The sequence below is a fragment of the Haemaphysalis longicornis genome, unplaced genomic scaffold (assembly GCF_048455015.1).
Source record: "Haemaphysalis longicornis isolate Haplotype H1 unplaced genomic scaffold, Haemaphysalis longicornis Haplotype H1 scaffold_2, whole genome shotgun sequence".
Taxonomy (NCBI): domain Eukaryota; kingdom Metazoa; phylum Arthropoda; class Arachnida; order Ixodida; family Ixodidae; genus Haemaphysalis; species Haemaphysalis longicornis.
This window is the reverse complement of record NW_027526295.1, coordinates 266,094,968-266,121,740: the sequence shown is the minus strand read 5'-3', so window position 1 is coordinate 266,121,740 and position 26,773 is coordinate 266,094,968. Positions and strand designations below refer to the sequence as shown.

The 26,773-nt window shown below is 44.4% G+C and overlaps 1 protein-coding gene across 3 annotated transcripts in view; it reads right to left on the bottom strand.

Moving 5' to 3' along the window:
• The window catches only part of LOC144170657 (neurobeachin-like protein 1), a 90,634-nt gene extending 64,265 nt beyond the window's left edge, over window positions 1–26,369 (bottom strand). For all 3 annotated transcript variants that reach the window (XM_077700586.1, XM_077700587.1, XM_077700588.1), the window contains exons 1-22: window positions 26,072–26,369; window positions 25,437–25,528; window positions 22,945–23,103; window positions 21,681–21,762; window positions 21,476–21,594; window positions 20,527–20,600; window positions 19,954–20,042; window positions 16,540–16,689; window positions 15,667–15,775; window positions 14,993–15,099; window positions 13,564–13,647; window positions 13,266–13,364; window positions 10,304–10,547; window positions 9,034–9,137; window positions 7,734–7,835; window positions 6,661–6,779; window positions 6,351–6,480; window positions 5,488–5,607; window positions 2,955–3,293; window positions 2,122–2,221; window positions 1,141–1,229; window positions 393–488 (exon numbers count right to left, since the gene is read on the bottom strand). In XM_077700586.1, the coding sequence (XP_077556712.1) occupies window positions 393–488; window positions 1,141–1,229; window positions 2,122–2,221; window positions 2,955–3,293; window positions 5,488–5,607; window positions 6,351–6,480; window positions 6,661–6,779; window positions 7,734–7,835; window positions 9,034–9,137; window positions 10,304–10,547; window positions 13,266–13,364; window positions 13,564–13,647; window positions 14,993–15,099; window positions 15,667–15,775; window positions 16,540–16,689; window positions 19,954–20,042; window positions 20,527–20,600; window positions 21,476–21,594; window positions 21,681–21,762; window positions 22,945–23,103; window positions 25,437–25,528; window positions 26,072–26,122 (2,658 nt within the window). In that variant the 5' untranslated portion in view covers window positions 26,123–26,369. The remainder of the gene's footprint in view (window positions 1–392; window positions 489–1,140; window positions 1,230–2,121; window positions 2,222–2,954; window positions 3,294–5,487; window positions 5,608–6,350; window positions 6,481–6,660; window positions 6,780–7,733; window positions 7,836–9,033; window positions 9,138–10,303; window positions 10,548–13,265; window positions 13,365–13,563; window positions 13,648–14,992; window positions 15,100–15,666; window positions 15,776–16,539; window positions 16,690–19,953; window positions 20,043–20,526; window positions 20,601–21,475; window positions 21,595–21,680; window positions 21,763–22,944; window positions 23,104–25,436; window positions 25,529–26,071) is intronic.
• Between the last annotated feature and the right edge of the window lie 404 nt (window positions 26,370–26,773).

The following is a 26,773-nucleotide window of genomic DNA, read 5'->3' as shown; positions in this document are numbered from 1 at the left end:
TGCTAACCTTGATGCTGTCTCCACGAAGCAGTTTTCGTTGTGCCTTCATTCGAATGGGAATGGGGCTTAACATGGAGGACTGTCCGCAAAGACGGCAACGAAGCCGTCTAAGGGGTAATTTGGAACGCACCCAAGGTAAGGCGACAACACTCAGAGGAAATTGAACAACTGGCCTTTTTCATGCTCTCCTACTCTTGAGCACGCAAGTGATCCCTCTCTACTTCTTTTACCCCACCTGTCGGCAACTCGGCTCAAAAAATAATATTGCTCCCTGAAAATATCTACAACTTTGTGCCGGACAATCAAAATCCACAAGCTCAACACCTAAGAGGCCAGTTTATCTCCACCTCTGCTCTATGCGCACAACACGTGCCTCCTCAGTAAAGACGTACCTTGACATTCTGTGTATGGCAGTAGCGACCGTTCACTTTGCCATCATACAGGGATGAAGATGGGGCTAAGTTTGTGCAGACCCCCTCCACAGATGCCTGCATAAAGGAACAGGAACAGAACAAGAATTAGCTCACATATTCAAAAGGAAAAAAAATGACTGGATTCAATTAACATGGCCAGAGAAACATTTCTGCGTGAGAAATAATACTTTACCGTGAGTAACATTATAAGCTTTAAAGACAACACAACACCTATTTAATAAAACTGTGGTTATTATAGTAGACCTTACGCGTCAATCTTATTACTTATTTGTTTGCAATCTACTTGTAATATTTCTACAAACAAGACAGAAAACAGTACTTCCGTCGAAGTAAGCTACATGTTAGCTGCTGCAGGCAGTGAATTCAGGAATCCAAATCCATAAACAGCATAAACAAGCATAGGAGTGTTAAGTTTTCAAATTTCATGAACTAAAAATGAAGCTCTTGGATTTTTCGCCTCAGTCCTCAATTATACAAACAGTCACTGCTTTTTCGGAGATCAAAACGTATCATTGCATGTGAATTTCGCTGTACAAAACATTATTGTTTTTAGTACGAGCATTTTAGAAAGAAAACAAATAAATGCACATTACAGATATCTGTAGCAGAAAATGTAGTGTTAACGGAGATCACTGAGCAATGGGGATATCAAAACTGGCTAATTAGCTGCAAATGAAACAAAGCAATAAAAACTTTGGAAGGTCACCTTGGCATCATAGTAAAGAACTAGCCTCGTTAGCAGCTCCGCAACTTCCACAGAGTCTTCATTCTTGAATAGTGTGTAGTTTCTGGGCCCTATATTATGTTAAAGACAGTTAAAAGGAAAGTCTCCATGTAGTCACAGACACATTGGGGGTAATACTAACAAGCACACCGCTAGATCCCAGCCAGAGTACAAACACTGTTTCCAGAAACTATTGCAAAGTGTTACTGTCACACCCAGGAATGATAAAATCCCAAGAACCAAGAACACAGACACAAAGAAGGTGACAACTACAATTACGGTGACAACTACAATTACTGATTTCTTTTTACACATTTTTAATACCTTAGCATTTGCTGTTAATGCAGAACACTAAATATAAAATTTGCTGCAATAATAACTGAAATCAAATGACTCTCTAAACCACAAACTTCTGTCTCCAAATCTAAAAGATTTTGAAAAATGGCCTTAAAGATAAACTGGCACAAAGCTGGGTTTAATCACTGCTGCTCGCTATAGACAATTGCCGCATCAATAATTATGCAGGGCCTCTACGATGCAGCTAAGCAAGGCATTTTTGCTCCAGTGATGGTCACTTCAACAACTGCCATCCACTCAACAGAGAAAGAGAGAGCATTTCCTGTGAACTCAAAGCATGGCCACCCTGCACAAAGCCCTTGAACAAACTGGAGAAAAAAAAGCTTCACCCAGCAATGCAAGGCCAAGCTGATGCACGATTGTAAACAAGCGATAACAGTAAGTGCTTACAATTTAACAACAACAACAACAAAGAAACAGCTACTACTTAAAGTAGCCTTGATACACATGCCCTGTGCGTGTCACTTTAGCACAGTTCAGATCTACATTGCAAAAAGAGGCCTTGGGAAAGTAATTTCCAATTCCATAAATTTTGTTTGTAACCATGCTAGACAATTTGATAGACAGTCAACCGTATTGCGAGACAAGCTCTCGTCGAATGCGTACCGCCAGTGAACATCATCTTCACTTGGGAAGCTTGAAGAGGCTCACTGAACAGGCACAACGATCCCACCTGGCCTTTGAGGCCACTGGACACTCCCCAGACCTGCAAGGGGGGGACAGGGCTGGAATTAGAGCTGAGAACCGCCCCATTTGCATACAGCACCCCCCCCCCCACTAGTGCACACAGTGTGTTATACAGTCACTGGTGAACGCCGAAGCAGTGGCGTCATGCACATTCCGTCAGTAGGTACACCAAAAATCTTAGCCAACTTTTAAAGCTAGCACGAACACAAAACCCTCTTGTAATGACAACGACTATACTGAAGTACAGATTTCATGCACAAACCCCCTGGCTCTCTGTGTAAATAAATAAAAAAAAAAAAAATAAATAAACGAAGTACTCCCAAACAAGAGCAAGAAAAAAACTGGTGGAATTTTTTAAAAACAGCCTCAGAGCATTCCACAGGGTTGACCAGCTCCCTGTTTTCCCTGCAAATTTCTTTATGTAAACATAATCGTCAAGTTTTCCACCACATCAGAGTGGCTTGCTGTTAGGATCACTGTTCTAAGTAGTCCAAGAAAGAACCAGGTGAACCTTACTGAGATGCACTCAAGTCACTCCTCAATGAAGAATACATTTGTCACGCCCTATATTCATCACAGCCCTTCAGTGCCTGCATTCGTGCAATTCACCCCCTATTTTTGCCGCCCCCACTTTCTTTATTGCTTTCAATATTCTTCTTTTTCCTCTATACCCCATGGCATATAACGGGATGGGTAACCCCAGGAAGTGGGTACTTCTCTCAGTGAAAACAACAGACGAGTCGGTACCTCACCTGCGCGCACGATTCGATCGCCGTCACACACACCGATGGGTCAGGGTCGGCATTGAAGGCACTTCGAAGGTTGGCTGGGACACTGGGAGCCATGGAAAAGATCTTCTCCGTGTCCCAGCCACTGAGGAATGAGCCAAACGCACTGTTTTTGAGGAAGCCGCCTGTCGCAGCGTGGCTGTGTGGCTGCTGCTCGTCGGCACCCCCTGGGCTACGCTCCCCGACCGCCGTCGACGCCACAGGGTTGTCACCAGACCCCCTGGTGTTGGTTGCCCGCCTCTCACTGCCCGCTGCAGCCAGTTCATTGAGACCGCTGCCACACGCGACGCGGCACTGCGAAAACTGCAAAGAGACGTTTGGCTGTCAATTGCAATTGATCATCACACACACAGTTTATCATCAATCTGCTTGGGGGGATGGGTTGTGAGCGATATATTTACCATTCTACATGTCCGCTGCGCAGTATGCAATGCAGCTACGAACGTAGGTGCCTTACACAACCCCAGATGTGAATGTGGCAAATTTTCCGAGCTCGGCATGACTAGAAAATCACGAAGCAGGTAAGCTTCTGCAACAAGCCATACCTTAAAAAAAACTGTAGTTGATTCACCTGTCATAGGAATCGGTAAAACACAAAAGTGAAATGTGCAGCAAAATCTGCAGCTGAGCGTGATTTGGGGGTCAGCGACTGTCTTGTGGGTGAGCTTGGCGAGCGACGTCCTTCTAGCGGGTCGCTTCGGCAAAGGTGTACTGGCGTCATTTCAGTGACAAATATAACATCAGTGAAATCTTGGTGTATCGAGGCATAAAACACTTTTGTGTTAAAATATAAAACCCAAAAACGAACAACCCTAAGTATAACGTACTCTTTAGTACTAAAGAGTGCTTCCCCTCAAGACGACCCTGCATGCAGGGGTGCACCCTTTGCAGGCCGCTTGCTTCATTGTAATGGCGTCATTTCCGTGACGGATATGACGTCAGTGAACTCTCCGTATCCCGGAATAAAACCCTTTCGTGTTTAAGGGCCTCACTCTGGTTTTGTTCCTGAAGTCTATCAAGACTAACCAATTGACATTACCACTGCCATCACTACTGCTTTACGGCACTGCCCTGATGTCAACAATACTGACAGCACTGGACATGATATCACCAATGGCATCCCTTCCTGTTACACCATTACTCTCACACAGAAATCCTGGGGATGTTCATACCTAATGATTTGTATTAAATGATACGGACAAAACAGCAGGACTTTACGAGTAATTAGGATGTGCAAATAATATGGATTTCAAATACAACTTGAGCAGTTCTTTCTATTGGATTCATATTCAATCAGAAAATTTGCTGTTCAAATAAAATACTTGGGCTTGCGTTAACTGCTAAGCATGCTTTAGACAAACAGCTAAACTTTGCCTTGGTCCCAAAACTCAGCATTCAAGATATCATGCATCACACATTGCAAACATGAAAATTCATATAAGCATTTTAGTTAGTTTTTCCCATTTGCGTTTGTACTTGAGATTTCACACGCTTGTAAACAACAACGTGTGTTGTGAAAAATATAACTTCATGAGTGCATTCCAGTTATTGCATTAACAACGTGTGTTGTGAAAAATATAACAACTTCATGAGTGCATTCCAGTTATTGCATTAAATTTGGAAAGCTCCACCCCCCTATAACGTCTGTTGTTTATTATAATCCTGGATAACACTTTTTATTTCAAGCAAATCAACAAGTTTCTACAATACAGGAGAAACTTATTCGGTATTCGATAAAATATTCGAAACCACTTGTTCAAATAAATGTTTCTATTCAATTCACTAGGAAAATTTCACTTCCCTCACCCCTACTAAAAGCACACAAGCTTTATCCCGTCAAAGGAGTAGCTAAGGGGGGTGTTTCGATGTAAGAACAATACCCAAACTTTTCAAAGCTCTGCATCTGCCCTCCCTTCCTCCTTTTGAACTTTTTCACCTACACTATTCACACATCACATCAAATATTTAAAATATTGAAAAAATGAAAAACAGTGAGTCAGTCTACCAAAGCAGACAAATAGCTGGTACAGTTTCGGTGCCGGTTCCCTTTATATATTTTTTTTTTTACTGCGGCATACAACACCCCCTGAAAAAAATTTCCGCCTATGCTACTGCACTTGGTGTCTTGTTACCTCCTTACGCCACAACTGGCACAAACCATGTATCGATAAGCCTTGCTCAGCATGAAAAAAAAGGCATGCTTATCACTGCACATAAGCGGAAGAATGCTTTTGAAATTCACAACAAACATGAGAGGCGCAATGCAGCCCAGGAGATAATTCGTGCATGTGTGCATGCACTGCGTGCATGCAGGTGTTTTACGCACTCAATAATAAGCACGAACGGTTCTGGGAGGCGTAAATATTTCACACAAAGTCACACAGTCAGGGGTGCAGAAAGTAACACGGTCTAACTACAATAGGGCTCCGCAAGTGAGCAGAGGCATCCCAGTGCTCAACCTGCACCGCTTACAATTGTGCCAGTGGACAGAACCAACCTCGGTAAGCGAAGGCAGCTTCACTTGCACACTGACTCGCTGCCGCCCATCGATGAAAACTGTCACGGTGCTGTTGGTGAATGGGCGGCGGGCTGGGGCGTGGCACACGTCCACGCTATGCTGCAAAGTAGAAAGAGCGCCCCGAACAAAAAATAAATCAAGATATAAGCTTGGGCGTGTTGGTATAGCATTCCTGGAACAGTTCAAAGGGACGAGGACGAGGCGTAGACGAGACACAGCGCAGACCAACAACAGGTGTCTATTGCACAAAATCACTTAAACACAGAATTTTGTTGCAACAAATGAGGGAAAGTGGGAAGAAGAAAGGAACACACAAACATTTCAAGCCATCACTGCAGCTCACGTGCTGTCACCAGATAAAAAGGTAATTTAAGGTAATTTCTTTGTCGGTTAACAACACCGAAGGGTAGCTGACACGTATCTTTGTTAGAATATACCTCGTATGCTTCAACGATCTCCCGTGGCATTTGATTGTTACCTTTATAAATTATGGAGCATTTTCTGAGGTCAGGATAGCAACCACAATCTTTACAAAGTGCGCCTAGATTTCTGTTATCAATCAATCACAGTTGGATGGCAAGAAAAGAGACGGAACATAAGCAGGATGAACAGGATGAAATGGTAAGAACGTGATGAACTATGCAAAGAACCTTGTAAAATTCCACATAAAATGTAGAAGGCTAACTTCTCATGCGTGGTTACATTCCAGTAAAACAACACCTGTTTGTGGAGCTGCATGATGCGGTGCCTAACTTTGACGCTTCGCAAACGTGCTACAGAGATGCGATGAAACTGCTGTGGAAGTGCCACACCACAGCCCGAGACGAAACAGAGAGGCTCACCCATGTCTCGTCATCCAGAGTCAACCCTTCCACAGGAATGGCGTAGTAGTCTTTCTTGGTCGCAACTGCAACCACCAGTTTGCCTTGAGCAGTGAAGAACGCCTCCAACATTCCATTCGGGGCCGTAAAGCTGAAATGATTCAGGTAGTAAGGGCAAGAATCTCACAGTAGAAGAATTTGCTGTAGCTATCTAGAACCTTCGTTTGTTTTATTTGCCAACTTTTATTTGCCAGCTTTTGGCAGCATGGCCAAGTATTGTTAGGCAAGCTTAGGTGTTGAGGAATACCCTAGCCAAGGCCCCCCGGCGTACCTGTAAAGCTGCCTCCGAAACGCAGCCTCCTTGCGAGAGTTGAGCTTCTCTAACCGCAGCCACGCATGAAATGCAAAGCCAGAGCCTGGCCACTTCTTGATGTTTGGAATGATGATTCCCTGCACGATATCAGAAGACAAGGTACTTATAAAGTTAAACTTTGACTGACACTAAAGTGCAGACAAAAAGATGGCCTCTTATAGGTAGTTTACACTGCCCCAATACAAATATGTATACAGTAAAACCTCACTACAAGAGACACTGTCAGAAGAGACACTTGGTTATAAGAGATTTTAATGAAAACGGTTTGATCGGTTTCCCATGTTCGCCATGTTAGCAACATCGCATACAAGGGACCTTCGTTACAAGAGACATCTTTCCAGGGTCCCCTGAGTGTCTCCTGTAACAAGGTTTCACTGTACCCCTTGCAAGAGCAGGAATTGCTTATAAACACAGGATGTGTCAAAGCATATGAACAGGTGCCACAACCCCATGCACTTTCCTGCACTTGATTTGTGACATCACAAACTGTGAATGGTGAAATGGGATTAGTGGAGCAAGTAAAAAGAGTTTTTTTTTTAACTAATGGTTAGTTAGGCACACATACATGTTGAATAAGGGTATGCAGGAACTTTTAGTGCACAACCCTACTCATTATATCGAGGATTTCATTATACTGAACTTCAACATATCAAGGTTTTACTGTATTACATTACAGAACATTGACAATGTGACAGTCAGCTATGAAGGGGGAGCCAGTGTGTGGGAAGGGTAGTGGATTACTAATGACAAAGGATGTAGGAACGAAAGTGAGGCGACTGACACCATAAATGCTGTCCAACTTTATTTCAGAACATTAACAAAAAGGGTCGTGCAAACTGCAAAGTACTTTAATGGGCCACAGCATAACAAATATTTCACAGAGTAGCACCACCATGTCAGCGGTTTCGTTGTGACTAGTGGCCCCCAAGAAACTATGGAAAGACACAGGACAATTGTTTTGTTGCTTTGCGGCCCTCTAATGGCTTATAGGCAAGCCTAACCGGAGCTTCAAGATGGCAAAATCGCCTCACCTCATCCGGGTCGCTGAAGTCGAAGAAGTGAGACGCTCCGAGCCAGCCATCGCTCTTCACCATGCTGGACAGGGCATACATGAGTGGCAGTGTGTACTGGTGCTGCAGAAAAGGAGAACGTCCAGGTGGTGACAAAAAAGAATGGAAGGGTCGAGAACAGAACATTATGCCTTTCTTATATTACCCTAGCATAAAATGCAGGACAGCCCAGTGCTGTCCTGACAGTGGCAGCAATATGCTAAACAAAAACAAAAACTGGCAGACAGTTTGGCTTCACCAACCTCAGAATACTGCGCAAAAGCAGAATGCATTCCTGCTCATACAGCATTGTACAACAGCCCCCTGCTTCTGCAGACATGTGCCACTCGGTGTGTATGCCACTTTCGTAGGCTTCAGCGCACACACACAGGAATTAGAGTACAAACGCAAATTTCTTGCAGTTGACCTTACCAGCGCTTGCGCTTGAAGTAATTGATTGATTCACTGATTGATTAATAAACTTACAACACTCAAAAATGTCCTTCTAAAAACAACAGCCCAGCAAAAGGCACAGACCAATGGGGGAGAGTCAATGCATTCACGTTACCACTTCCTCATCTGTCTCTGCCATTTTATATTAAAGGAGTAGTGATATAAAACTTCAAAGCTGAGATAATTATGTAAAATGCTTCACTTTTATGAAGAGATATCTCCCAGCAAGTTTTAGCAGTAACCATTCAGCATAACATATCTTAAATCTGCTTCAATCTTTGACCACACGAGAAAGCCCAGAGCGAGCCGACATGACATCATCTACTCCTTGCCCCAAACTTCCGACGTCAAGGCTCCCTTGACGTATCTGACGCGCTGCCTCCGGTTGGCGCGTGCTGCTACGGCGTTGGTATCACATCATGTTTTCGGGACTGACGTCATGCTGCCCGGGCGTGTGGGAATGGTGAAGACCTCGGTAGGTCTGGGGGCGCGCGTGCGCTCGCTCGTGCACGCGTCCAATTCGGCAGCGGTGCGGCAAGAATGGTGACATCACGTGCGCCCTCCTGTCATAACGGCCACTTGGCGTTCGTTTTGTCACAACCAAAACTGACATGAATAAACGGTGCTGTAAATGATCGTTTACGTTGCGCTCAACCGTCTAATGTGCCATTCTGTGATCAGTGGGCTGGTAGGCACGCACAGCAGCGAAAAAAAAGTAACACGATAATTTCGTGCCGGTACTCCTTTAAATGAACACCAACCTGCTCACCCAACCTTCTGCATCAATTTACGGAAGTCCACCTTTCGCATCAATGCCTGGGGCACCCACCTGTTCCCCGGAAGAGCTTGGCCGCAGTAAGTGGAAGAGTGCCTTCAATTCCGATGTGCTTATGGAGCAGGAACCCAGGGTGACCAGGAACTTCAGCAGCTGCCCTGGGGTCACCAACGACAGCGGTGGCACGAATGTGAGCAAGGCTGCAGAATGCACCTGGCAGCACTGAACAACCCAGTGAAAAAGCATATACAGATGCCCAGTTCACAACGAACCCCAAATGAAAGTTGAAATGATGAGGCCAGGCTGATGATGTGAAATAAATACTCGAAGCATAAAAGGCTTTGTACAACCCTAGACCGTCAAATCCCAGAGCTCAGGAGGTAAAAAAAAACTGACATAAGATGATTATCGGACACCCAGCACACGCCTCAGCAGAACCGGATTAACAAATATATGAGAAAAACTCGGGGTATGTATCGGCATTTCCTGAGAGGACGTGCCAAAAGCCTACAAAGCTCACGACCTTTTTCACAAATAGCTACTGCAGGCTTCCATAAAATGCCATCCAGTAACATGACATTCCTTTTGAACAAAGCTGTCAGGATCATTATCACCTCAATCACGATGTGGCCAGCTAATTATCAACAAACCAGTTTCATCAAAACCTCTTTCCGAACTGGCTGGCCTATTGTGATGGCAAAACTGTGCAGCAAGTAGACAAAAACGTGTCTCCCTCCAAGCTATCGCTGCAAAATGTGTTTTCTACACAATGAGCCATGCCAGTAGTGTAGCTAAGTCGTCACAGTCCAAAGTTGCTGCTCCCAGAAAAAACAAAGCATGGGGTGCAGATGCGGAAATTGGGGCCAATCAACCCACCAGGGCATGTAATCCTTTCTTTGTTTGGACGTGGTTGAATGCGGCTAAACCAAGTTTGTTGAGTGGTAGCTCAGTTTCCACAGTGGGAGTGTGCAGTGAAAGTGCCCACAATTGCACTGCACAATACAACACAGATGCTGCTCGGCACAATCGGTGCTGTAGGCACAAAGGCACAGTAAACCTGGATGCTGCCAGAGCCTCCTTGTATCATTTTCTGATAGCACATGCCCTTACTCTTTCCCCCTATCTCCCCCTTCACAACCCTGCCCTTGGATCAAACAAGTATTTAGAAACACACGAGGCACTGGCTTGACCTTGGCAGAGCTTGAAGGTCAGATTGATGGTATGAGAAACGAGCCATTCACTGGGTTTGACCTGGAGTAACAAAAGTGCCTATGCAACCCCCCAACAGACTACCAAAGACGACGCAGGAGGGGCCTCTCCTCACCGACGGCCCTTCCCCCGATGGTGGTGCTCCTGGCCAGCACGTGGATGATGGCTGGAATGACACCGCCCCGCGCGCAGGACATGCGCGACCTGAGCGACCCCCGGACCAGCGTATCGAGCTGCTCAGCCAGCCAGAGCTGGAGGGCGGCCGTCTCCAGCTGAGGCAGCCAGTGCAGCAGGTGGATCATCAGCTCCAGGTTGCGCAGCGTACACGGACCCGTCAGCCGGGGGGTCTCCTCCACCAGCTGCGCAGCGGACATTGTCGCCAGTCCCTTAGCGATTTTCAAACGAGGGTGCCACAGGGCCCTGCACTCTGCCCTGCACTCTTCCTTTTGCTTATCCATAGCGGCCGTGCGAGAATTTTGCACTCAATGTGTCAAGCTCGACTTCAGCTTGACACATTGAGCGTCGTCTGGGATTTGCAATTACTAAGTATGGGCGTAAATCATACACATGGCATGCCTTGTAAAGGTCACCTCCACTTTCAAGGTTTACTGATCTGACAAAATCTTTGTGGTTACCTATGCTTTGCAAGCCATACCACAGCAAAACGACATACAGCCACGCACAAGTATGCCGCGATGACCGCCCCAGGCATTCTACTGACGAGCAGTTCATCGCAGGCAGCACCGTTTTCTTATGGTGACGGTGGCACCATACAACGGCCACTTGGTCCCAATAGATTGCCAAAACTAGTACATGCAACATTATAGTAGCCCACTCACAAAGTCTCATGTGACATGACAGCCCAACTCCACCCTCCTCTCTTCGTCACTTCAGGGCTGAGCAGACACATTTTTTTCACACTCCTCCACTTCAGAGGGACTTCGGATCAGCAGCCTGCAGTACACGCAGGCTGTCTCCCTGGATTTGGATATGCCCCGGCTTTCGCTGTGCTGGTGTGGACCATCAAGTGCAATCTCCCCCTTTTCAGTACCCAGCGGTCGGCTACAGTCCTGTCCAGAGAACTCAGAAGTGGTTTGAACCACCGCAGACGTCCCTCATCATCACAACAAGCTTACCTCTATGCTGCACTGTTCCCATTGAGGTTCCTCATCTCCTGGACGTAGCATGACAACATACAGCAGCATTCGAGGTGTGTTGTGTGCGACAGTATCAACCACAGTAGAACTACTCCTCCACTCTTTTCTCACCTCTATAATATTTACTTTTCTCTGCTCTATTCTATTCTCCCCCCACTATATATTTTCCCACCCTCCAACTGGGTTGTATGCAGGAAGACTCCCATATGAGTAATATCCTAAGTATTTTCTTTTCCAAAAAACAAATCACTACTACTACGGTAATTCCTGATAAACTCGAAGTCACAAAATCCGCTGAAAATTTCAAGATAGGCGGAGTTGCAAGTTGAGTGAAATGCTGAAAATTTGTGGCCAGGTCATTCAAAATAAGGGCTAATGCTGGTAACAAAAGCTGCACTAGATGGGAGCTTTCGTAACAAAGGCAAAAAAGTTTGCAGGAAAAACAAATTTTTATTATTGCGGAAGAAAGAACTGCATGACACTCACTTGGTCTGCGTTTGTATCTGGTGCCAGAAAGGCGTTCTCGAAATACTAAATGCGTCGCATCAGTTCTTGGTCACCCCTGCTACATTCTACCTCGTCGCAAAGCAGGTGGCATCATCTTTTTTGTTTCTGCCGTAGGCACAATCAATCAATCGATCGATCGTTCGTTCGTTCGTTCGTTTGATCGATCGATCGATCGATCGATTGATTGATTGATTGTGGGGTTTAACGCGTCAACGCTTCACAGGAGATGAGGCACGCCGTAGTGGAGGGCTCCGGATTAATTTTGACCACCTCAAGATCGTAAACATGCGCTGAAATATCGAACACACAGGCGTGTTTGCTTTTTGCCTCCATCAGAAAAGTGGCCACCGTGGCCGGGAATCGAACCCGTGTCCTCATGCTCAGCTGTAGGCACTTCTCGAGGCTCCTCTTCATCCGCATGATCACCTATATCATCCACAGCTCTCTCAACGATGTAGGTGTTGGACAGCATTCCACTAACGGGAACATCAATCGTACAGCGTAAATTTGCCGTTGTTCGCGACCGCGTTCGGTGTGTAGTGGGAGTGTTAGAACGGAGACCTTATCAGCTACTGTAGTGGACTTTGCCCTGTGTCCTCCCAGTAAACATTTCAAGATATCCGTGGTCCCCCGAAAAAACATTTCGAGATAAAGGGGGGCAAATACATGGCCCCTACGAAATTCACAGCGAAAAAAAGTTTCAACTTGACTGATATTTCGAGATATCCAAGTTCGTGTTAACGAGGTATCTTATTTTTTTCCCCTCCATTTAGTCCTCCGTAACTTGTGTCAGTCCACAAAGGTCTTAACCCATCCAAGGTTACAAACTGCTTCATAACTATTGTTAAGCTAATAAGGTCCACAAAGGTCTTAACCCATCCAAGGTTACAAACTGCTTCATAACTATTGTTAAGCTACACACTACAACAGACCCATTTAGAGGTAGTTCATGGGTGCTGCCACATCAAGATACAGCTCAGCAGGTCATTTATGCAAGATAAGGACTAAAGACAGCCTGTAGACAGTTCACTAGAACCAGGCTCCCACAAAAGAGCAGCTAATAAAAATAAAGCAATTCTTAGAAAAAATAGAAATGAATGAAATCTCATCTCTGAAAAGAAAACAACTTCATGGCACCTTTATGCAACCATACAGCCTACAGAAACACCTGCATTCACTCCTGGACTTGAAGAATTCACAGCCCAGAAAAACCATTACGTCCAAGCAAACAAAAACAAAACAAGACATGGGAAAGGAAAACGCTCGCCAAGGAAAGAAAACTTGGAACACACAGAAACAGGTGCTGTTGCTGGCCAGTTCCATGTCCTTAATTCCTTCTTCGTTTTATATATTTTCGCGATGTTTGTCAACCTTCCAACATGAAGCTGATACCACTCCCACCTCAGAGCTTACCCATTCAAGAAGTGTTTCCAGAGTGCACTGCTGAGGCTCCCCCATTGTCTTCAGAGTGCCGATCAGAGTGCGGTAGCCCTGCATGCTTGAAAAGTGCTTCTGTAAAACACGAAAAAAAAAGGAATCAGGGCACTTTCTCAGCGACATACTCCAATTGACACGTCACGAAAGCACATTCACATATTGAGCTGGCACCTTTGTTCTGCGCATGTCAATCACTTGTCAGGACTAAAGTGCTTCAGAGCAAAATTATTTCTGCACACTGCAAACTTGCTTAGTATTACGCGCTCATACTCACCTTGGCAAAAGGATAATTCGAAAGGAAGACATGGATCAGCCGCACAGATGAAGTGGCCATCTTTTGGGCACTGCTGCTCTTTAACTGAAACCACAAGAGAAAGTGAACTTTTATGACTGCTCAAAGCCAAAAAGACGACGTAAAAAAAGATACGAGCAAACTATCCAATTTTTTAGTGAGGAGTTAGATTTTACTACCAGATTGGTGCCCTCTCCACCACAGCACTAAATGCAATTTTTGCCCCAGATGGCCTTGTCACGAATGCTCTTCTTGAAATTACTGGTATTAAGCAACTGGCTGGCACCCTGCTCACACAGTTCTTGACACGGACTCAACATCAGACTCAGAGAAGAAGGCAACATAAACCTTGAAATTTACATTGTTGACAACTCCAAAGGGTCAGCCAAAGTGGACACTCCGCATCTCACCCTGACCCAGCCCCTTCGTTCTGCTACCTAATTCAGAACCATCAAGAGCATTCCGGTTTCATATAGATAGTATTCATTGAAAAGTTTAGCTGTCAATTTCTTCACTTGGCAACACTGGAAACGGCCACGGACATGACACGGCTTGTGCCGCAGCACCCGCACGCCGCAGAAAAAAAGCACCGGCGTGAGTCGTCTGCACCGTTTCAACCAAATTCTCAACGGTGGTGTCAGCAGGGATTTTATTAATCGCACTCACAATGGAGTCCAGGCATTACTTTGTGTTTGGTGGGGTAGCGTTTCAAATGTCCAACACACATCATGAGCTTAGCACAGGCAAGTACTGCCATCCTGCGGAGCTTAATGTAACCAGTGACGGCGCACTCACATGGCTGCCTGCATGCGTGCCTCACCAGTGAATACAACCTATAGGTCTCAAAATTTTGCGGATTGGACCCTACCAAGGACCACAAATTCAGAGCTGATTACACTTGCTGGCAGAAATGTTGTTAAATTTGTACACCTAAAGATAGAGTATGACTACGACGCCTGGTATGAATGTGTCCCTTAGTTTCAGCTCAACTCGTCATCCCCGGCCACTGCTGGTTGCCAAGGGCACAAGCAGCCAAGGTGACATTTTCAGACATTTTCAGACATGAAGACATTTTCAGTTAACCAATTCCCTACACAAGACATGCCAGTTACAACTTCTCACAAACTGGGCAGCAAAGTACTACCCCTCCTGTCCTGTGCCTTTTCAAATTTCAGTGATTTCCAGATTTAGCCAGACCATTGGTGAACTTTCCGAAAGTTTTCAATTCTCTACTTTAAACTGGATGAAATACAGCACTGACCTTTTACAACGGATTGTAAACATCGGTTGGTTCATTAAAACACTTTAATATAGCTGCTACGCATTCATATTCTACTGCTTGTGTGATGGTACCTACAAAAAACTTTTGAAACATTTGTTGGTAGACAGATCAAATTGCTTTAGTACCTACCTTTGTTCCATGAAGAGAGCGGATAAGGCGTTCAACAAGTTCGTTGTCATGAAACACCTTTTTTAAGGCCAAATTACTGTTCGATGAAAAGAGTTCTTGCAAGCCACCTAAAGAAGCAAAGCACAAAAAAAAAACTTTATCACTTAAGGCCCTCAGACAATGTTGGCTGCAACACATCAATAACTAAAGTCACCAAACAAGGAGTTATTAACGAGAACAATCTTTTTCCTCTCGGTGATTGCAATTCACAGGCATCTGACATGAAGTAAGTGCTAGTTCAGTTTACTGAAGACAAAAAAATTTGAGCAAGGCTTTTTTACTTAGCCATTTAAAGATAAAATTTGACATAGCGCCTTCTAATAATTTGTAATTATAGGTGCTTTTCGTGCCGAAGCTACACCTAGGCTATGAAGGACGCTGTAGTGGAGGGATCCGGATTAATTTCGACCACCTGGGGATCTTTTAACGTGCACCAAAATTTTGACCTACAAGCGTCTTTGCTATTCACATCAATCAGAAAAATGGCTGCCCCAGCTAGGATTGAACCCACATCCTAGGGCTCAGCAGCACAACACTTTAGCCAATGAGCCACTGTGGTGGGTTCTGCGCACTAAAATCAGTTGGGACAGCCAAAACCTATGCAACCAAAGAAAAAAAAAAGCCATTCCCCTTACTCATCATCCACTGAGCAGTGTCCACTTGTGTCGGCCTCTCTTCTTCCATCATTAGCCTTGACAGGGTCCCCAAGTACTCGCGCACAAACGCATTCAGGTCCACTTTTCTCTGCGCCACAAGTGAGAAGAAAATTTCATTGCCAATCCAGCTTCGTGTGTTTCATCCAATGCACATAACACACGAGCACAAGGACCTCCTTACACCCATGAGTACACGGGAGTGAGAAAAATTGGCCGTCTTACATCCATTTGGGTTCCAGTACTACTAGGAAGAGAAGGAGTACAATTCTAGGCATGTGGCATACTGCCGACACTGAAAGGTATGTGCTAACCAATGAAGCACACAACAGTGGGTATTTCATGCTTTTGTTCTTGTTCCAAGTTTAACAGCCCATAAGAATGGAACAGTCTAGAATTCTGAGTAGTGAAACCCATTACCCACTACTTTACTGGTCATCCCCCATTCAGTTACTACATACACTCTGACAATGACAGTCATAGAGAACTGTAATATGAACCAAAAGAAGGAACTGTTGATGTACCTAGAAAAAACTGTTTGTCGCGACCAATAAAAATAAACCTACCCTTACACCATCCATGCCCCTCGTCTAGAACGCTATGCAAGAAAAAAGTTCAACCTGGAATTTAACTAAAAGTTCCCAATTTGAATATATTTTATGAGATTTTTCATGCGTGCTCCCTTCCACCAGCCACCCCTGAACTGAACAGATTGCGACAAAACGAACACTGCACATATGCTTTCCCTGATGTTGCACAGAGCTAACTTTTCCCTTCTGCAAGTCTTATGTCAATTTTCTGCCTTCCTTCGAGCCATCACAGGGAAGCCTGCGAGAAACTAAAGGAGAGGCTCACGGCTTCGGGCGGGGAGGCACAGAGGGTGACGATGCCCTGGAGGATGCAGCGCACAGCCGTCATCTTCACCTCCAGGGGGCACTCCTGCTCACGCAACCGCTGGAACAGGATGTCCACCGTGTTCTGGTTTATTGCCACTTGAGCGTTGTGCTGCACGGGGGAAATGAAGTCACGCAGCGTGACAAGCCACCATCAGGCCAACAACAATGGTCAAGGTGGTAGATGGTATCACTTTGATAAGTCAGCACCCCATACTTGATGAATCGAGATCCATTTATGCCAAGCTGGCCACCTGAATTCTGCCATGCATTTCTGCAAATTTTACAGACAGCTATGGCTGTAAAATGTCTCTGTATGATGCCCTGACACAGCCTAACAGCTAAGCATTCCTGCTGTACTAAGGGTTCTCGCTCAAGCTTACAAGAAAAAAATCAGGTTCAGTCAAAATGCGAAAAGGTCAGAATGTAAGCATTTGAACCTAGCAGACAAAGATAAAAATGGGTTATTTAAAGTTTGTGCCGGTGCATAAACCAGCCTATTCAGCCTTGTTATCTGTCTTCCTGATATGTGAGCTTACACACACATTTTTATAACATCTGTAATTTTACGAAGTCTCTGCATTTTAACTTCAAATTAATGCGTGAGCATCCCTCACGCATTATTTGAGTTAGTTGGTGAAATACACGTCGTCCTCAGGTCCGCATTACAACAAAGTGAAACCAGGAACTTGTCTTCAAAATTCCCGTTGGCTGCGAACACAAGTACACACTGGCCTAGCGTTCCCATTGGGTGTAACGACTAATACCCCTGCTACACTGGGGTCTAAATGTCATTTGAACCAAATGTCATTTGGCTCAAATGTCAAGTTGTGCTGCTACACTATGTTTTTAAATGCCATTTGGCTAAAATGACATTTGAGCCAAATGAGCACCGAGAGAGACATTTAAGATTTCAAATGCCATTTCCAGCACTCTCGGACGCAGCGTCTTTGATCGGCAATAAAAAATATAATACTTCCGTACGTAAAACAAACAAAATATTAATGTTTGTGAAACTTTGTTCACTGTTTATTTACTTAAAATACGAAATCAACATATTTAATTTTCATACTCTCAAAACCAGTGGGTCAGTTGCAAAAAACACAAACAAAAGCAACGCAAGACAGCCATATTTAGAGTCAAAACTGGTGTCTCTTCTAATTTGATATCATTTTACTGCCTCGGACTGCTCCCAAGTTTGATTGTTGTATTAGTGCACGAAAACGGAACGGGGCAACAACAGCGCCACTTACAGCACAGCGAACAGTTGTGAAAGCTTTCAAATGCCATCGAAATTGTCAGTAGTATTAACTCTATGGAAATTGTAGTGTAGCACGGCGGATTCTGAATGGCATTTGAAGCAACCCATTTGAGTCAAATGACATTTGGTTCAAATGACATTTGGACCCCAGTGTAGCAGGGGTATAACGTGGTTAAAGGAAATACGGTGACGATGAAAAAGTCAAAATATAACCAGCCAAACAGCTGGCACAGCAGTGGAATGAGGGTACATGGGTATACGTACGGTTGTTTGTTTTCGGGTAAAACCCGATTTTACCCGATTCTTACACCCCGAACACGTTTCAGAAGATTCGGGTTAACCTCGATTTCTCCCCGAACGAACCTTTGCAAAGGAGCGATCTGCACAACTGTGGTCTGATGTTCCACCGTTCTCACCAGTACCTGCTGGAAGCAAGCCCCACAAATACACCTTCCAAACTCATTGAGTATTGGAATGACTCTACCACCCGCAACCTCACGCTGGCAAATGCTACCCTGACTTTGTTGTGTCTAGCTAATGGAAGCTGTGTTGTCGAGAGAACCTTCTCCCAGTTGAGGTACGTTCAGCGATCAGACAGGCCTCGAATGAAGACTGACAAGTTGAGCAAGCAGATCACAATAATGTATGTAAACAAGGATGAGGGTACAATCGATGACCAGCTTTTCGTGAATAAAATGTTTTATTTGTTAAAAGTTACCAATGCTGTTTACTGTCATTATTTATTCATTTCCAAATGAATGCCAACTTTCGGAGAGCATTTTCAAGAAAACACTGAAGTCCCTCCGATTAACAGCTCTAAATGAACATCAATTTTAACGCATCACAGTTAAAAGGCTCATGATCCCTTCTAAAATAAGTTGAGTTATTAAAAAAAAAAACCTTAGCGCATCCATCGATTTAGCCCGAAAAAACCAGGATTTTCAAATGGTTTCACAAAAACGCTCCATTTTTCCCCAAATATCAGTTCGAACAATAGCACCCGATTTTAACCCCCCAATTTTGAAAAAATATAAAACCCGAAAATGAACAACCCTAGGTATATGACGGCCAAGCTAAGAGACCTAACGTCACACTTTGACGTCTAAGATCGTCAACCCGTGCCCGCTGCTTGATGTACGAGTTTAATGTTGCTTGGTGTGTTTTAGGCTTAATGTTAGGGCTACCTAACACTAAGCACAAAAATAGGCCTAACAAAGCGCTTGACCAAGGCTCTTGATCATGGTAACAGAGAGAAGGAAAAGACGTAAAGCAGATGGCGTGAAGAAAAACGGCTGATGGTGAAAAGGTCAAAATATGGCCAGTTTGTCATTCTGTGTGTTTCGCGACGTCATACACTCAGCAAAACGAAGCTCAAGAGCACAAAACTAAGTGACACTAAACTCAGCAACATAACTCTGCAAAAAGTGATGCTCATGCATTCTCACATTATAAGAGAAAGCCTAGATGCCCTGTAGTTTTTATTCCACGCCTAAAATGCTCACATTATTTGTCAGTCCCTTCTAGTGTACACTTTTTTAATGAGACTGTACTAGTGTACAATTCTTTTCCCTGCTTCCTAAATTTGGTACCAGTATACATAGACAATGTGTGTGCAAGCAATAACACATCAGAAAGAAAAGGTGAAAAAAGAAAACAGATCGTCTGCACAGGTGACTAAGCATATGAAACAGATGTTCAAAATACATGTCAACCACACGCCAACCCATCCCAAATCAAATAGAAAATAAAGTGACAGTGGCAGGGAGTTTTGATGCCTTACTCAGCCTATGAATCACCACACACTGCCATGGGATGTTCAACAAAGAAACAAAAGCAGATCCTTACTATACCGACTACTTTTTTAATTCCACGTCAACTGAAGCTCAAAAATACACTTCGACTCTGCTGTCACTCAAAAGAATCTGTACTGTCAGAAAATAACACGAGTGAATGAGGCAGTTTTTGTTGCTTGCTCTAGTCTCTTTTTTTCTCCCCTGAAAGACACAATGAAGCAGGCTAAAAAAAAAGTAAATCTTGGCTGCTGGAAAGATAAACAAGAATGAAAATTTCGCAGGAAGCAAACGCTTGACATTTTCATACGCGCACGGCACTCACCTGGGCTCCACAGATAATTGCACCAAAGACATGGATGAGCTTCATCTGTATTGCAGCAGGCAGAAAGCAAGGCTTTGACGAGAGGCAATCTGCAAATGCAAGGAATAAAGCCTCATCGTCTCACGTCAACCCCGCGTAAAACTGTGGCCCCTGCCAAGAGCAATCAATTCATTCTTACAAGCATCATACACCATCTTTTATTCCACAAAACATTTATTTCACCATGCAAAATGAAGGCTGAGTAACTTTGATAACTGCATACAGCTTTTCCGTAGTTAATAATCAAGCCTCTTTATTTAAAATACAAACAATTAAAAAGAACAACGTATACAAACAAATTCATCAGATACAGAAGATACGTTGGCTAATGCAGTATGGTTTTTTTTTTTTAATGCCCCTCATTGCTGGTGTAACCATCTTGGCACCTTAGAGAAGTAGAAATGCGGCTTTACTGCTACTCTGTGCTTCCACGACACCTGCCAATGCAGGAGGATGCTTGCCTTCAGTCCCAATCACAAATCTTTCCAGGAGCAAAACTAACAAGGAATGCTGGATGAGAAGACGAAAGCTCACCATAGAAAAATGGAATAACTTCCAGGTGAAGATGTGATGGGCTAACTTTATGCTTCGTGGAGTCCAGGGGCACCCTGAAAGAAACACGTGCTCGTCAGCCGATGCAACGCATTTACTTGCCGAGATTTTCCCACAACCACGGAAATGGAAAATGAGTAGTTTTTTGAAGAAAGTTAGACATTCAGCCCAAACTGTTGCTTTGTTTAACATCGAGAGTTTGCTCTTGCGGTTGGTTCTGTTAGACAAACTGATCCGAAAAATGTCTTGCTAAGTTCCGCCACACAAACAAATTGAAAGTCTGCAAGTTCTACCAGTCATCGGGCATTTACCCCTGCGTTTTTCCGAAAGCAACACCAAATCGTTACCACAGCACCCTAAGCAAAAGTGCACCACAAGAGGGTGCAAGAACAAAGGAGGGGGGAAGGGGGGTGATCTTTCAGCAAGAGATTTTTCAAAGTAGTGCAGGATCTTATTCACGGACGGGACTGGATTTCACAGCTTTTTTTGACAGGAGCACAATGCAAGGACTATCGTGTAATGTGGAGCCAGAGAGAATTGACCACACAAATGCATTTCCGCGCAATAACATTATTTCCACTGAAAAGATTACTTTTCACCTTTTTGTGGATGTCTCTGAAACAACTGGCTCACTACAAAAAAGGCTGCTCAGCAAAAAAGCTGGCAACCTGCCTTTTTCATTTTTTTTTTTTTTCTGAATGCAAATAATTTGCACCCACCAGCATGTAACAGCAGCACTGCTCCTGGCTACAAAGTGGCTGTCTCTGCACTTGCAAAACATCAAGAGCTTAAAAATCAGTGCCAAAACTCAACACAAGCACTCGGTGATGATGCCACGACTAGAAAAATAGCCCCCCCGGAAATATCCAGTACAGGGCTGCACAAAACACACCGCTGCAAAGGTATTCATGCCATTAAAGCCTCAACTTACTTGGAGCACATCTTCTGCCAGATGAGATGCGGGTCGTACAGGACTTCGAGGAAAGTGAGCACGGATAGCAGATAACCAGCAGTCTTCTGGTCATTTGCATCTTTAACATGTTGGGTGTACTAAAGAGTGCCAAAGAAGATGAAGGAACAATGAAGAACTTTGTTTAAGAACAAGTGCACCAAAAAAGTGTGAAAAAATGCCCCACCTGGTTGGCAACGGCTGATGAAATTACTATGATGAGAGGCACTGCTTCACTAGTTGAAACAAACGGAATGTTGTTGAAGTTGCTAGAAGAGAAAAAAAAGACAGCAGAGCAAGCAAGACACAGATTTACCTGCATTACCTGCTTCCCAAATGCCAACTGTTAAAAGAGATGAGCAGTGAAGATGGCCTAAATCATCTTAATATTAATCTACCTATTTCAAATACCAGCTTGGCCAAAATGGCATCAGATAGGGCAGTTGTGCCGGGCTAAACATATTCTAAAAACAATGAACAACAGAGCAAAGTCAAATTTGACTACAGTACGCATAACAAATTGTATTATAAAATGCAGCTCGGAAGCCCAAGCATGTGACATATATCGAACACAATTACAAGACGAAATTTCTAAAAAGGCACCAGCTAAATGTATTTGGAGATTAACGGTGCCTAGGCACGAAAACACACTAGAGAGACCTGGGCGCATTACATAATACCCTACTAACTCTAAAGACTGCAAAGAAAAGGGATTTGACGATCGATCCTGCATAAGCATAAATACACTGAGCAATTGTAGTGTATTGAATAAAGAAACAAAAGCTGTCGGCATTGATGGAGAGCTGACAATGCACGAACAACATTTGGCATTTTCAGAAATGTACGACTTCCTCTATATCGTGTAAACACAGCAACGACGCGTAAATACAGTGCGAATGATTCCAGAAACTTAACATAAGCATAGAGAAAGGTGGAAAACTGCCCAGCATAATTGAGAGTTTCCTGATGCTATACATGTAAAAGCAATGTGTGGCTAACATGCCCTTGAGGTTGTCACCTCACAAGTGTGAGTTCATTGACTCTGCTCAAAACAAGCGTTAGACTAGCTACTTTAAATATATATTAACTTCACAACTCAAATACAAGCAACTCGTTATATCAAATAAACAAGAATCAAATCAAATTTCGTTTATGGCTTTAACGTGCAAAAGCAAATCCTTAAAATGCATTAACACACATGAAGGCATTACGTCAACTTGCTCAATGTACAAAAAAAAAGAGGTTTTCTTAGTCCACATTTTTTTGCGTTCTAAAGCAACATTCCGCTATTGTTTACCTTTAGCACCCAATATTTAGGTTGGCACAAACACGGTGATTCAGACAAATGTGCAGGCTCAATTTTAAAGAAGCACCGCGTGACTACTATCATATACAGAATAGTTTTTAATGACAATGTGTGCAGGCAACCAGAAGGTATATGCAAGTCTTACCGCGACAATATGCTGAGCACTTGAACAGCCACTACGGCCCTCTGCACAGTCTCAACAGTGACGCCCGTGTTGCACTCATCGCAACAGTCCCTCAGGTATGACTCGACCACCTGAAGGAAGCCTTCGGGAAGGTCGATCAGATGAGGGCTGGCGACAGACCTGCAAGCCCGTGTTTCAACCAACACCGTTACAAAGGTTTGCCCATGGGGTCTGGACACGCTAACCATCAACACTTAGGTCATGCAGCTTTTGGAGATGACACAACGAACTGAGAGAGTACAAACTGCTAGGCTCAAAGCCATCCGACATCCAAAAAGACAGAGTAAATAGTTACGAAACAGTCCTTACATAACTAAATGCCAGGATGCAAAAGCATGTTGCATAACGTACCGTGCAATGAGTATAGCTCTTCAGGTTTTAAACCAACTTAAAGAGCTGTACAACCTGATCGACACTTTTAAGCTAACCCCAGGTGCCAAAAAGTAGGAACAAGACTTGCTGCCACAAAATGTGTACACAATATTGCTGTGCCCATCGGGACTTGGTGTGATGTGGAATGCTGGATGCAAATAAATTTTTTAAGCTGCATAAACACAGGTCATGCAGGGTGCTAAGCTACGTTTACAGCAAATTCGGAATGAAATGTAAAGCACCTAGAGGCACCATACTACCATGGCGGATATTAATATTGCTGCTTTCCATGCGTTCTGTACAGAAGCACAGTGACGCACACGGAGATGGAAATTACTAATACTACCCGCCGCAGTGGCTCAGTGGCTAAGGCGTTGCGCTGCTGAGCACGAGGCCGCGGGTTCGATTCCCGGCCGCGGTGGCCGCTTTTCTGATGGAGGCGAAAAGCAAAAACTCCCGTGTGTACGAGATTTCGGCACACGTTAAAGATCCCCAGGTGGCCAAATTAAATCGGAAGCCTTCCACTACGGCGCGCCAAAAGTAAAAACTCCCGTGTGTACGAGATTTCGGCACACGCTAAAGATCCCCAGGTGGCCAAATTAAATCGGAAGCCTTCCACTACGGCGCGCCTCATTGCCTGCGTTGCGTCGGCGCGTTAAACATTACACTCAATCAACTCAAATTACTAATACTGCAAGTAAATGGAGGGTTGAAGCCTGCTTCCCGTATTGCCGGAGCTTGCCTGCGTTCACTCATTATTTGATCTCTAACCATCTGCTTCTGACAGCAAAGGAAACATATCTTGCTTGCTCCGAAGGGCGCATTGAAGCAGACACTGTTACTGAATGAAAGTTCCTACTTCCAACAAAAACTTTGGATGTGTCAAACTGACGTTATTGCACATGGCAGCAGAAGCATGCCCTATTGTGCCATTTTGCGTTGTCCGGTGTTATTACTTCTCAGGCACACATGGCATGGCAAAGGGAGTACAAAAATCATGCAAATGGTGCCCCAACAATACATATTGCCTATACATGTGGGTATATCTAGGCAGGTAAGGAATTGGGTATAAAAAAAATATTTTAGCAGGGCACATAGTTTGCTGCATCAGGCTTATCGCAGGCTCGTTGTGATGTTCAACACCGACAGCAATCGAAAATTTTCTAGTACAGTAAAAGCTCGTTAATTCAAACTCGGTTAATTCGAACTGACACCCTGGTCCCGGAGCAGCCCTGTATCTTTCAATGAGGGAAAACTCTCGATAATTCGAACGCGTCAGTATCCAGAATGGTTCGTTCGAACTGGGATCCCCTGGTTTCCATAGCTCCTAGCAGAAGAAGCCGGCCCAGAGTGATTACAATGTGTTGCCAATCCAAACCAAATCAAGTTTCTGGAGATGCGAAACAACATAACCAAAAAAATTACTGACTGATCAATTAATTTCGCTCGCTGTTCGAGCTCCATGAACATTATTTACGAAATCGCCAGCCACGTGCTGTAGCACCTAATAAGTGACAGCGAGTCCAGAGGTGGCTTCTTTGTGTTCTGTTCCCGCAGTGTGCACTATGTCCATTCATTCTAGCGCCCGCCCGATACTTTGAACTCCGCTTAATTCGAACAATTCTACGGTCCCCTTCGGGTTCGAATCAACGAGCTTTTACTGTACTTCAAAGGAAGCATTAGAAAAACTTCAGTTCGTAAGGCTTAAAATTAGTTCTGTAAGAACCCATGAAATGAGGGCTTTTTTTATCTCGAGAGTACATGTGATTTTTATTATCTGCACAACGCATTGTTCGAAAGAGCTCACATTTGTTGACAAGGCAAGAACCAATAAGATAACAGTCTAACGGCTGGAGTTCATCCAACTTTTCAACTCTTGGGGGAAAATAAACAATAATAAGCCGACGTAATGTCTGAGACAATAACACTGTAGGGAACTGTTATACCCATCAATTACGGAAGACATGCCTGTACTCATTTTATTCAGCTCGAGGCTTGTACCCACAAGTACCGTTTTGGTTATTGTTCATACAGTTGCGATTGAGATATCATGCCTTGGGAACACTTGTTGTTCTTGTTACCTGCTTCGGTTAGCTGGGAAGTCCGCCTTCAAGCATTCTCCGTACTGGCGCCGAAACTCCACCATGTACTCCGATAGTGTAGCGGAATTCCGCTGAAAAGGACGTTTCATTCGTGAGACGAACGACCGGCAGATTGAGCCTTCCGGGTGCAACTGATACATGTATGTGCTCACACTTTCGGCCCAATCGTTCAACATACTCGACATTCACTTCAAACACGTATGGGATCCATCTTTTTACGTCCATAAATTGACAAGTCCGGCTTCACTAAAGCGCTCCAAGTTCGCTACCCTGGCATCCACCCACTTAAAAACAGATTAGCGCCCAATTACAACCCACCATAAAGTGTCGTTCTAACCTTCTTGAACTTCCCCTTTAATCAACACACTTCTTGTTTGTTGAACGAAGCACTTTTGCGATTGCGTCAGTTGCGCAGAGGAAGTGAAACATTCCCGTGCGAGAGTCACGCGAAGAAAACAGAGCAGGTGCGGCGGCGAAGGTGTTTCGACGGAGATTATTAGCGGAGCAAACTACACCCATTGAACCACGATCGCGGCGCTTCGCTCAAGCTTTGCCCCACTGATCTCCCTTCGCAGGTGTCTACGCACTGCCAAGCAAACCGTAAACACTGCTACCTTGATTTGGTAGGCACTCCATAGGGCTTCGAGGGCTTCTTTCGCTGACATTTTAGCAACGAGGCCGCATCGCCGCCGGGGCTGCGAGTTGGTTCACACAGCCACAACACGGCGCAGCCCGAGAACACGTGGGTTTGGCACAAATCACAAGTTCTTATCCCCCCTGCAGCACCGAGGCACCAGCCATAGCGGGCTGCGGACTGCACTAACAAGCCCACACACGGATATGCAAAACGTCATGTCAGGTAGGACGGTACGACGGAGGGAGCCAGCGCCAGGGCTGCCGCATGGTTGCAGTTGTAGCGGTTTCCGCAAGGTGCCGCGAAAAGCGTTAAGTTTTGGCTGTAACGGGCTGCAACTTGGCTTGACGGCGTCAGGTGACGCCTGCTGCCCGTTTTAAAACGACATATCTCTGGCAAGCTGTTTTCCACTGACGGGCGCGGTGTTTTTAAAAAGTTTTTGGACTAGCTATACACGGAAATTTTGGTCTGTCTGTCCGTCACCCGGTTCAGCTACCTTGCCAAAAAAGAAAAAAACAGGAGAAACAATAATGTTCTAACACGAAGTATATCATAAGCAAGGCTTTTGCAAACTACTAAAACTTACGATGTGGCTTGTCTCACCCATGTCAACACTTCACCTCACAGAAAACATTAGGCATATTTGAGGCAAAACTTTGAGTACGCAAGTCAAAATCCCACG